The sequence below is a fragment of the Ipomoea triloba genome, chromosome 13 (assembly GCF_003576645.1).
Source record: "Ipomoea triloba cultivar NCNSP0323 chromosome 13, ASM357664v1".
NCBI classification, from domain to species: Eukaryota; Viridiplantae; Streptophyta; class Magnoliopsida; order Solanales; family Convolvulaceae; genus Ipomoea; species Ipomoea triloba.
In genome coordinates this window covers 26,770,854-26,781,354 of record NC_044928.1, presented here as the reverse complement: position 1 = coordinate 26,781,354, position 10,501 = coordinate 26,770,854, and the positions used below count along the sequence as shown (strand labels likewise).

The following is a 10,501-nucleotide window of genomic DNA, read 5'->3' as shown; positions in this document are numbered from 1 at the left end:
GGGGGGGGGGGGGGGGGGGGGGGGGGGGGGGGGGGGGGGGGGGGGGGGGGGGGGGGGGGGGGGGGGGGGGGGGGGGGGGGGGGGGGGGGGGGGGGGGGGGGGGGGGGGGGGGGGGGGGGGGGGGGGGGGGGGGGGGGGGGGGGGGGGAGGAGGGTGTTGGAGAAGGGTCCATGTTTAGTAGGTAATTAGTAGCATAGCAGCATTAATGAAATGTGCATCACCCATTGGTTCTGTTCATGGATATTATTTGCTGGCTTGCTGTTGCTGAGTCTGCTCATCACTAAATGCTGATGTATATTCTTGAGGTCTATAAAACAGTTGAAGAAATGAGCTGATTTGAGATTACTTGAGTGGGGTTGGGCATTGCTTGTGATCTAATTAGTAGAGCTGTTCATGTTGCATTTTTGAAACATAGAGGCTATATCTTCTCTTGGAGCGCACTATTTTTATTCATGCAATCTTGTAATCACTAATCCCATGGCTTGAACTTGAAATTGCAGCCTTGAAAAAAGGACTGGGGGGCATGAACAAGTTGGAGACGGTGCTCAACATTTGGCACGCAGGGAAGTTGTTTTATGCCCTCTCTACATGGGGACTTGCTCTGGCAGGGTAAGGTTTTGACATTCTGAAGCTAAAATTCTCCATCTCCAGTTCCTTTTGTTAAAATTCACACTTAGATTCAAATGTCAGACAATGTCTTATGTCTATAAGACTTGCTTGAACCCCCTTTGAAAATTCAAGAATTTTCAAATATGTTAACCATGTTTTCTTGAACTTAGCATACACACCCCAAACACCATTTCCTTCATAACTAAAAGGATAATACTGAGGCCGGGGACTCATGTATGCTTACTGTTGCTTTTTCGCAGGTTGTACAGCACTCGCTCAGTTCTGAAACTTGCTGCTAAGGGGGTACATACAACCAGCAAAGTGGTTATGAGAGCCCTTTGAGCAAGCAAATTGGTATGTGTGCAAGTGTACAGTACGTTATGTTATTTAAACTCCCTTGTAAATACCATCAAGATTGTTCTTTCCTCAGAAATGGGTTCCTATTCCAGATGATTGTAATTTGTAAATGACAATTGGTGTTGTGACTATGCAATTTGAAGATAGTTGTGTGTCCAAATTTCCCATCTTTGTAAAATTGCAATCTGTGGTCCCTGGCAATTTGAAATAGAAGTGTTATTAATGGCTTTGAAACCTTGTTTTCCCGAGGATTGACCATTTGTGGTAAGGGGTACAGTGAGATCATCACAAATTATGTAATGTTCCTGGAGCAGGTTTGGTTACATTTGCTCTACACCTTGCGGGCAGCTGACTGCCAATCATAGATATTGGGGACCAAAATTTCTTTTCATATATCACTACAATTATGGCGCTTAGAACTTACATATACAGACTACAGAGTAGTAGTTATATTAGGGAATAATTGTTCTTTCCTTTCTGAAACTGTCTCTTTGAAAGAGCTGATCTTTCTAAGATGATCCTACTACGAGTTAAAAAAGAGGATAATGTCACGTTAAAATTGAATACTAAATTTATTGTGCTTTATAAAATAAGTGTTTGTTTTTAATATCAATAAATATGCACATGCTTATTGATATTTTGGGTCCTAAAGTCCTAAACCCACCACATAATTGAGTTATTAAAGTGAGAGGAATGTAAAGGAAGGAATTGGTATTGAAATCGAAAAGCCAAGTTGCGGGTACCATTTTGGCAAGGAATGTAATCATCACCAAGGGATTGTGTGTGTACACATTTTCTCTAGTCGTAGTATTGAAATTGAAAAGTCCATTTTGGCAAAGGAATTGCGGAACATGTCTACATAAACTTTCACCTCACTAACTTTAACTAATCAAATTGTTCACATCTTGCGTATTATCACTTGTCTAAATATGTCTCAGAGCGAAACACCTTGTATTCAGATGACAATGTAGTGACTTTCCTATATGAGAGGTCATAATATTGAGCCTCAATGAGAGCGAATTAACTTCTTTATGCTTCATCAGGTTGAAAAAGTATGTATGAACAATGTAATAGGGTTCACCCTATTTCTAGTCTATTTTGCTCCTCTACGCTTCATGCCTCCATTTCCAACTTGGTCACCCTTTCGCCTGCACCTCTAAACTGTAGTCCTTTAACTTCAACATGCCTCTAATCAATTCAATACTCCATTAGTTACGATGCCATGTGAGGAATTATAGCGCGCAAATGTTTACAAATATATTACATAATAAGTGTAAATTTTAAAATAAAATTTTAAATTGACATTTCATTATTTACATAATAATTTTTTATTAAGCATTTAAACATAAAACTCTATTTTATTCATGTATAGAAAACCCTATAATTTCTAATCTCTTATTATGGACTCTTAATCAACAATATTTATATTCTAATGTAAATTTATTATTAAAAAAATGGTATATAACTAAAATTCAATATTTAGTCTATATCGGAAGAGAATTACATAGTCCACTTAAAAATATATATATCAGCCCAGAAAATAAATTTGAGAGATTAAGATTTGGTTCTACTTCTATACGTAGTAGAACTGATATATGAAATGGATACCACCAAACTGAAACTTGTGTGACTGTGTCGACTTATTTTTGCATTTTCGCCCAAAACTGCAATAAGGTAAATGCCCTAGATTTTCCTGCATAATTAATTTGGGCATAAACTAATTTGAGTATGACTTTCATATTAAATTTCCGCAGTTGGAAGAGTTGGGTATTTGGAAATTGAAACTTTCCCTTATCGTCTTCTCCCCTTTTTTGGTGCTCTGCAAAACTCCGCAAAAGTACGCTGCTGGAAATAGTAGGAGTACAAGAATCAGAGGGAGTTTGAGCAAAAAGAAACACAGAACTCAATTAAGAAATCCGACACAAATGGGAGACGGCGGTAGAGGAGGTGGTGGAAATTCGGGAAATAGGCCGGAGTGGCTGCAACACTACGATCTTCTCGGGAAGATCGGTGAAGGAACGTACGGACTGGTGTTCCTGGCGAAGATCAAATCCAACGGCAACAAACCTATTGCAATCAAGAAGTTCAAGCAGTCCAAGGACGGAGACGGCGTCTCCCCTACCGCCATTCGCGAAATCATGGTTCCCTTGCCCCTTCTCTCTTCTTATTGCTGCTAGTGATTTTACCGTGCTTTGTGTTTGTGGAATTACCTAGTTAAAATTAAAATTCTTACGTTTATTAATTTGAGTAGCTGATATGAAAGGAATTCAATTAACTTCTTACAGTTATGAGTGTATCTGTATCTTTTCGGGAATGAATGAAATTGTTTTGATTTATATTAAAATTTTGAAATTTAAAGTGAATGCAAGGGATTTCTTTCCTTTCATTATCTTGTATAATTTGCTTCTTATTACCCTGAAATGATTTTGATCAATGTTTCTCCCTATTGCCTTGGATGATGAGTTTCTGTTCTTCTGACTATTCATGGGAAAGGATTCATCTTGTTCCAGCAGACCTATGTTATTGTAGTTTGGCGTTGGTTATGGAGTATAATTTTTGTAGTCTTGTTACTCAGTATTTAATTTTTTTAGCAGTCATTTGTGTAGCAGAGATTTTTATTTTTATTTTTATTTTTTGTTTCCAATTCATTTTAGTTATACTGATGAAACCAAAATTATGCAGTTGCTCCGGGAGATAACCCATGAGAATGTTGTAAAACTGGTGAATGTACACATCAACTCTGCAGATATGTCGCTGTACCTTGCTTTTGACTATGCAGAGCATGACCTTTATGTAAGTATATGCCTTTTTTTTTTTCTTTTTTTTTTAGAGTTCTGATACACATATTTTGTACTATTTGTATTTTGTACAGTGTAAAATTGCAGTAGTAACATTTGCACTATTTCATTTTCTATGGCAAATCACCCAATTGCACCTTTAGCCATTCATTTTAAAATATTAGTTTTATTACTCTAGGGTCCTAACTCCTAATCATTACAGAAAAATAGACAAAGGTTAGGTTGGAATATTCATTCCACATTTCCACTCCATGTTTTCTGCTTCCATTGGGGTGGATTCCACTTGAATTGGATGGCTGCTTGATGGTTTTAAGTTTTAAATGGTTAAGGATTATCCTAAGCTCTGGTTATAATTTTTAAATGGTTAAGGATTATCCTAAGCTCTGGTTAATAGGAGCCTAGGAGGTTGGCTTGCCAAGTTAAAAGGGAGGGTTTTGGAGGATGACAAATTAGGAACTTCACTGGTCTGTTTGTGGAATTTGTTCTGAGTGAAGAACACCCTCTATTAGTCTACATTTCAATATCTACTTTTTGTTCTAGTTGCTATTTCTCTTTGAATCTATTGCTGCACCTTGAGCACTTGAGTGGGTTGCCAACAGTTGAACCTATTTTCTTGTCTCTGATATACAATCATGTGAAGAACCTATTGTATCATTGCATCAGATTTGCTGTCTGGGTTTGTTATTGAGCTCCTGTGGATTGTTTACATTATTTTTCACTTGTAAAATCAGCATTGTTTTGACACTAATGTTAGTAAATATTTCCTATAAGTAAGAAATGTAGTTTCTTTACATGAGCTTCCTACAATGCACCATGTTGTTAAATGATACTGCCATACTGGAATAAAAAAGCTAGTTTCCTATTAACTAAATCTCGCTTCTTTTCTTCTTTTTTTTCCTCTGCAAAACATGTTTTGGTCATGACGTAAAATCTCTGCTTTAGGAAATAATAAGACATCATCGAGACAAGGTCAACCAGCCAATCAATAACTACACCATTAAGTCCTTGTTGTGGCAGCTGCTTAACGGTTTGAATTATCTTCATAGGTAGTACAAATTTATGATGCTCCTATGTTATGTTTATTCTTTATATCATACTAACTATTGAAGATATGAAACTTTGCTGCAGCAACTGGATTGTGCACAGAGATCTAAAGCCATCAAACATCTTGGTATGATTTAGACATTTCCGTCTGTATGTGGTATTTGTGCAACAGTTTTTATTTGCTTCTCTCTTTAACTTTTATTGCTACCTATAAATTCTGCTAAATGAACTTCAAAACCAGGTCATGGGTGAGGGAGAGGAGCAAGGAGTTGTAAAAATTGCTGATTTTGGTCTTGCAAGAATTTACCAGGCTCCTTTAAAGCCACTTGCTGACAATGGGGTAGGACAAATTTGCTAGTTTCCTGACCTGTACTTGATCAGGATCTTAATATGCATTTATTTATTAATTAAAGTATTTACATTTGTATGGTAACTATTATAAAATGTGTTAAGAAGAATTTAATCATGTGAATAGCCTACTGAATTTCTTTCTGTATGAAACATTTTGTGTGTGTGTGTTGAATTTCAGGAAGGCGTTTGGGAGCTTAGTTTTCTTAAATCTTCTTTATTTTAGCTGAATATGTACCCATTAAAACATTGTTTTGCAAATTTGTGCTGCTGTTCAAATGCTACTGACTTGTAACAATGTGATAGACTGATAGAATGGAAGGTTGGGCTTTGTGCATATACTAACAATTAGGTCAAGAGTTAAAGTCTTGAGAAAACAACTTTTCTGGAAACAGATGCAAGTTGTATATACATTTCTTCCTCATGCTCTACATGATGCAGGAGGCCTTATGCATGAACATGACCTTAATAATTTGCTCATATAAGCCTTTTGCTATGTAGAGTACTAAATCACTAGGCACTAGGTAGTCATTCCTTCTGTCACCTTGAACCTAACTCATTTAACATAGAGAGCATGTCACCTTGAAGTGGTATACTGCATATTGAAGCTCAATAAAGAATTAGGAATTCTAGATCCTCTTATGGTTTCCGAGAATCACTTAAATGAAATAATTTGTCTTCATCTGCTGCTTGGAAAACACACAGCTCTTGTGTGCAACCTTAATAATTTGATCGCATAACTACGTAAGCCTCTTGCTAAATCACTGTGCAGTCATGCCTTTCATCAACTTGAACCCAAATCATTTTACGTAGAAAGAATGCCACCATGATGTGTTATGCTGCATATTTATAACTTGATAAAGAATGGGGCATTCTAGATCCTCTTTTAGTTTTCTGGAATTAGTTAATTGAAATGATTTTGTTATCTGCCTGTCTTGATACCACATAGAGCTTTTGTGTTGAATTTTCACAACCATAGCTCCTTTATGGTTAAATTCATGCCTTGTAATTGAAGGCTGCACCTGCCATCTAAATTTGACATGGCGAAACTGGATGCCTTGTATAAAATGAAACATAAATTGATTTTCTGCTATTTTCTTAGCTTCAAGTGTTTGAAATGATTCAATTTCTTTAGTGTGTATGAAAATTGCATAGGTTTCAAAAGAAATGGTCACAAATCCCTCCTTGACTCCTTACTTCCCAAGTTCCCATTCTAAGTTATATATAAATTGAAACACTGTCTTCACTAGTTTGTGGCTTTGTGTTCTCTATGTTTTAAAGGGTCATAAGTGGAACAATTAATTGCAGGTTGTAGTGACAATTTGGTATCGTGCTCCTGAGTTACTCCTTGGGGCAAAGCACTATACAAGTGCAGTTGGTATGAACTATCATCCTTTAGATTACATAGAAGGAGATTATGTCTTTTTTCCTGATGAGGAGAATAATTCACTGTAATGGATTATTAGACATGTGGGCTGTTGGCTGCATTTTTGCTGAGCTTCTTACACTCAAGCCACTTTTTCAAGGGCAAGAAGTGAAAGGCCCACCTAACCCCTTTCAGGTATGATACTCTATCCTTTTTGTCTGTTTTTTGTTATGTACCTTTTGCTGAATGCATTGTTTCTATTGAATATATTATAAGACGAGAAATGTATGTTGTCCTTGATCGGTATATGGGTGTATCTTGAATTATCTTGATGTGGCTTGTTGGTTGTGCAGCTTGACCAACTTGACAAGATATTCAAGGTTCTAGGTAAATATCTTTTGAGATTCATCCTCATTGTTTGTCAGAGAGTGAAACTAACGCAACCTTGTACTATTTATGGTATCAGGCCATCCCACACCAGAAAAGTGGCCAATGCTTGTTAACCTTCCACACTGGCAATCTGATCAGCAACACATTCAAGCACACAAATAGTAGGTGCCTTTGTACTTGGTTGCTATATGATCTTAATATACCCATTTTAGTAATTTAAAAGCTTCTTTGGCTTCAGTTCATCTCATTTAAGGTTCTTCTCCTCTATACAGTGACAATCCTGCACTTAACAATGTTGTACACCTCTCTCCAAAAACTCCGGCATATGATCTCCTCTCTAAGATGCTTGAGTATGTGCCTCAGTCTTAAATCCAATTTTAGTTTAATTTCCTGTTTAAAATTTGATGTCTTTGCACTTGCCGTAATGCTGCCAAGCCCACATTAAATTTCAAATTCCTTTCACAGTTTTTTTTTTTTTTTTTTTTTTTTTTCACTTAAAATATTATCACTTCTGAGACATAATGAAAGAGTGCCTTCATTACCTCTGCAACTAACTTGCAGTGTATAGTTAACATTTTACCTCTTTTGTTGATGGATTCTTAGAGCAATTGAAAATAAGCTCTACTTTGAAATCTACCTTATGAATATTCTGAGATGGTTGACGAATTCAATGTGGATTTCTTATTGATGCTCCATGCTATGTATTCCTCAACCTCACTTGGAAGATTTCTCTGACCAAATCTAATTACTTTGCCAAAAAAAAAAAAAAGAATCACTAGATGACATTGGTAAATTTTCTTAGAATCAATGGTGCCTACTTGGTGATTCAATTTGATTCCACTCTATTTTTCTTAGTTGTACATTCACAATGTCCTATGCCATTATGGTAAGGTTGTTTATCCTTCTTTACCATTCCTCACTTTTTCTTTTAGATACTATTACTAATTACAGTGTTTTATTGGCCCTGCTTTGTAACTATAGATTTTAACTTCAAAAAAGTTGTATTTATCTCTTCTTGGATCTACTTCTGAGTATACTGTGAACTTTCTTTTCTATCCTCAATCTCTATGCTTGTTCAATTAGGACACCTAAGATAGAATGGATAAGTTAATGTGTGCTTAAAACAACTTTATAATATATTTCTGTTGTGGTTTGTATTTACATGGACTCACAGTTTTTCAATGACTGTATGTCTAGATATGATCCTCACAAGCGAATTACAGCAGCACAGGCTCTTGAGCATGAGTATGGATGGATTCCCTCTCCCTCTATTCTTTACATAGAAAAGGGGTTTATGTGGATATTATTTTGTTTTTATATTTTGGAAATTTGCTTGTGGTGTATTTAAGTATTCACATTCATTTTCTTTCTGGCTTGTAGTTATTTTCGGTTGGAGCCTCTACCAGGCCGTAAGTAAGTACTTATTTTTTTGTCATTTGATATCCTTTTGTGTTTTTAGAAATTCCATTCAGACAGAGTTTAATATCCTCCCTTCTGTTTCACTCCTAAATTTTTCTGTATGCTTTGCCGTCACATTATTGCTTGTTTCAATTTTTTATTTCACCATCTCCCTACTGACTTCACCAAATGTACATACAAAAGTCTTGCAATGTCTCAGTTCTTACCAAACTTGCTCTTGTTCCACTCTCTGTTAATTTTGAGAGTAATGAATATAGTATTTGAGTAAATTGAGAGTGTTGAAAACCAAAGGGTTATGTCTGTCTATAGGTTGTGTCTGTTTATAAATAGGTGTCTGTTTATGAATAGGTGTTTAAATTTTAAATTAACAGTTATGTGTGTGTGTGTGTATGTACTATGTTTCTTCATTAGAAACATGGAATCATACTAATATATTGTAATCTTTCAGTCTTATATGCATTTTCCCATTCCTTGATTCTTCATATCTGCATCCGCCTAACTGGCGGGTGGTTGTTATTCTCCACCTACCCGGCCTTTAAATCTTTCAAATTCAACAGAGAGGTTAAATAATTACAAGGTTGGGGTCCATCTTTACTTGGTCTTCTTCATGCCTTCTTTCTCGTTGCTCATCACCCCATTTTATTGAGTAGTCATCCCCTTTTATATGCCAATTCACTGTCTTTTATTTTTATTTTATGAACTATGTATACTTGTTTCTAGCAGTTGCTTTTTATACAACTAGAAGCTTTCTGTGACATACTCCTGTAGTAGTTTTTTTTAATTTCTAAGACCTCTTCCCTTTCTTACCCCTCCCAGAAGATAATATTATGTTATAAATAAATATTTCATTACAATGCCAGTGCACTTGTGCCCATGCAACCTGGAGAAAAAGTTGTCAACTATCCAACTCGACCAGTGGACACAAATACAGAGTTTGAAGGAACAAGTAATCTTCAACATCAGCCAGTGAGCACTTAAAACTTTTGTAATTGACTTGTTGATTACTTGATTCAAAATTACCAGGATCATTGAGACATTGACATTCACGATATGTCTGCTTTTGTTTTTTTTTCCCTGAAATCTTCTAGCTTAGTATCTTTTGACTTTGTCTAACAACATATAAGTGGTTGAAAGTTCTTGAATTTTGTCCTATGAATATCTGGATAATTTGAATATTTCTCCCCCATCAAATTTTGGAGAAGGTATCATCTGGAGCTGCTGTTTCTGGTAACATGCAAGGCCATCATGTAATGAACACTAGACCCCGGCCAATGCATGTGGTCAACATGCCACGAATGCAACCGCAGGGCATGCCTCCTTATAATATGGCTTCTCAGGCTGGGATGGGTGGTGGGATTAACCCTAGCAACATGCCAATGCAGCGTGGTGTTGCTGCCCAAGCTCATCAACAACAGGTTTTTTGTAATGAGCCAAATACTTCTATTACCTACTGTCAGTTGTGTCCCGTTATGGATGTATTCATTATATGGTTCCAGATGAGAAGAAAGGACCAAGGAATGGGAATGACTGGATTCCCTCCCCAACAGAAAAGGCGCTTCTAAGGTAATCTTCTTTGTACTTCAAGAATTCTTGTGCATTAGTATGTGATATTGTTCTGTTATCAAGCTACCTAAATGAATTTACTTTGAATAAGTGATGTTTTGCTAGTCATCGGCAATATCTTTGGCCAAAATTAGGTACCATAACAGCAGTCTAATATACTTATTTGGTAACCGCATTTCAAACTTAAATTAAATAGCGTACACCAGATCCATTGCGAGGCTTGTTAAGATTCAAGCAAAAACAAGATCCATAAGCTGCCACCAAGAAGAGGAACATCAAATTAAAACAAATTCGAAATCATGAACCAATCATTAAAAAAAAATCCTACAAAAAATGATGAAATCATAAGCCCAAAACAAGCCAAAAGTCTGTAGAAGTGAATGAAGAGCTGTTATGCGTGGTTGAAAACTATACAACCATCATGTTGATAGCAGAAGTGACTTGGAGAGAATTAGAATACTTAAAAACATTAGCGTTTACTGCATTTTTCTGTTTTTCATTTTCTAATTTTCATTAAACGTGTAAAAGGTAACAGAAGTTAGTAAAAACATATTACTAAATAAATTACAACTATTTCAATCTTTTTTTTTTTTTTTGGGGGGGGGGG

General features: G+C 36.2%; 2 protein-coding genes across 4 annotated transcripts in view; both read left to right on the top strand.

The window, feature by feature from the left end:
* Positions 1-1,200, top strand: part of LOC116000910 — a 4,520-nt gene extending 3,320 nt beyond the window's left edge. For both annotated transcript variants that reach the window (XM_031240781.1, XM_031240780.1), the window contains exons 5-6: positions 501-609; positions 870-1,200. In XM_031240781.1, the coding sequence (XP_031096641.1) occupies positions 501-609; positions 870-951 (191 nt within the window). In that variant the 3' untranslated portion in view covers positions 952-1,200. The remainder of the gene's footprint in view (positions 1-500; positions 610-869) is intronic.
* A 1,405-nt stretch (positions 1,201-2,605) lies between these two features.
* The window catches only part of LOC116001912 (cyclin-dependent kinase E-1), a 12,580-nt gene continuing 4,684 nt past the window's right edge, over positions 2,606-10,501 (top strand). Inside the window, exons 1-16 of one of the 2 annotated variants that reach the window (XM_031241868.1) lie at positions 2,606-2,640; positions 2,721-3,107; positions 3,649-3,759; positions 4,707-4,810; positions 4,893-4,935; positions 5,050-5,148; positions 6,465-6,534; positions 6,623-6,717; positions 6,876-6,909; positions 6,989-7,073; positions 7,185-7,262; positions 8,110-8,157; positions 8,293-8,325; positions 9,192-9,297; positions 9,531-9,746; positions 9,828-9,894. In XM_031241868.1, coding sequence (XP_031097728.1) covers positions 2,892-3,107; positions 3,649-3,759; positions 4,707-4,810; positions 4,893-4,935; positions 5,050-5,148; positions 6,465-6,534; positions 6,623-6,717; positions 6,876-6,909; positions 6,989-7,073; positions 7,185-7,262; positions 8,110-8,157; positions 8,293-8,325; positions 9,192-9,297; positions 9,531-9,746; positions 9,828-9,893 — 1,404 coding nt within the window. In that variant the 5' untranslated portion in view covers positions 2,606-2,640; positions 2,721-2,891 and the 3' untranslated portion in view covers position 9,894. Of the gene's footprint in view, positions 2,641-2,701; positions 3,108-3,648; positions 3,760-4,706; positions 4,811-4,892; positions 4,936-5,049; positions 5,149-6,464; positions 6,535-6,622; positions 6,718-6,875; positions 6,910-6,988; positions 7,074-7,184; positions 7,263-8,109; positions 8,158-8,292; positions 8,326-9,191; positions 9,298-9,530; positions 9,747-9,827; positions 9,895-10,501 lie in introns of those variants that run through there. The other variant, XM_031241869.1, reaches the window with a different exon arrangement.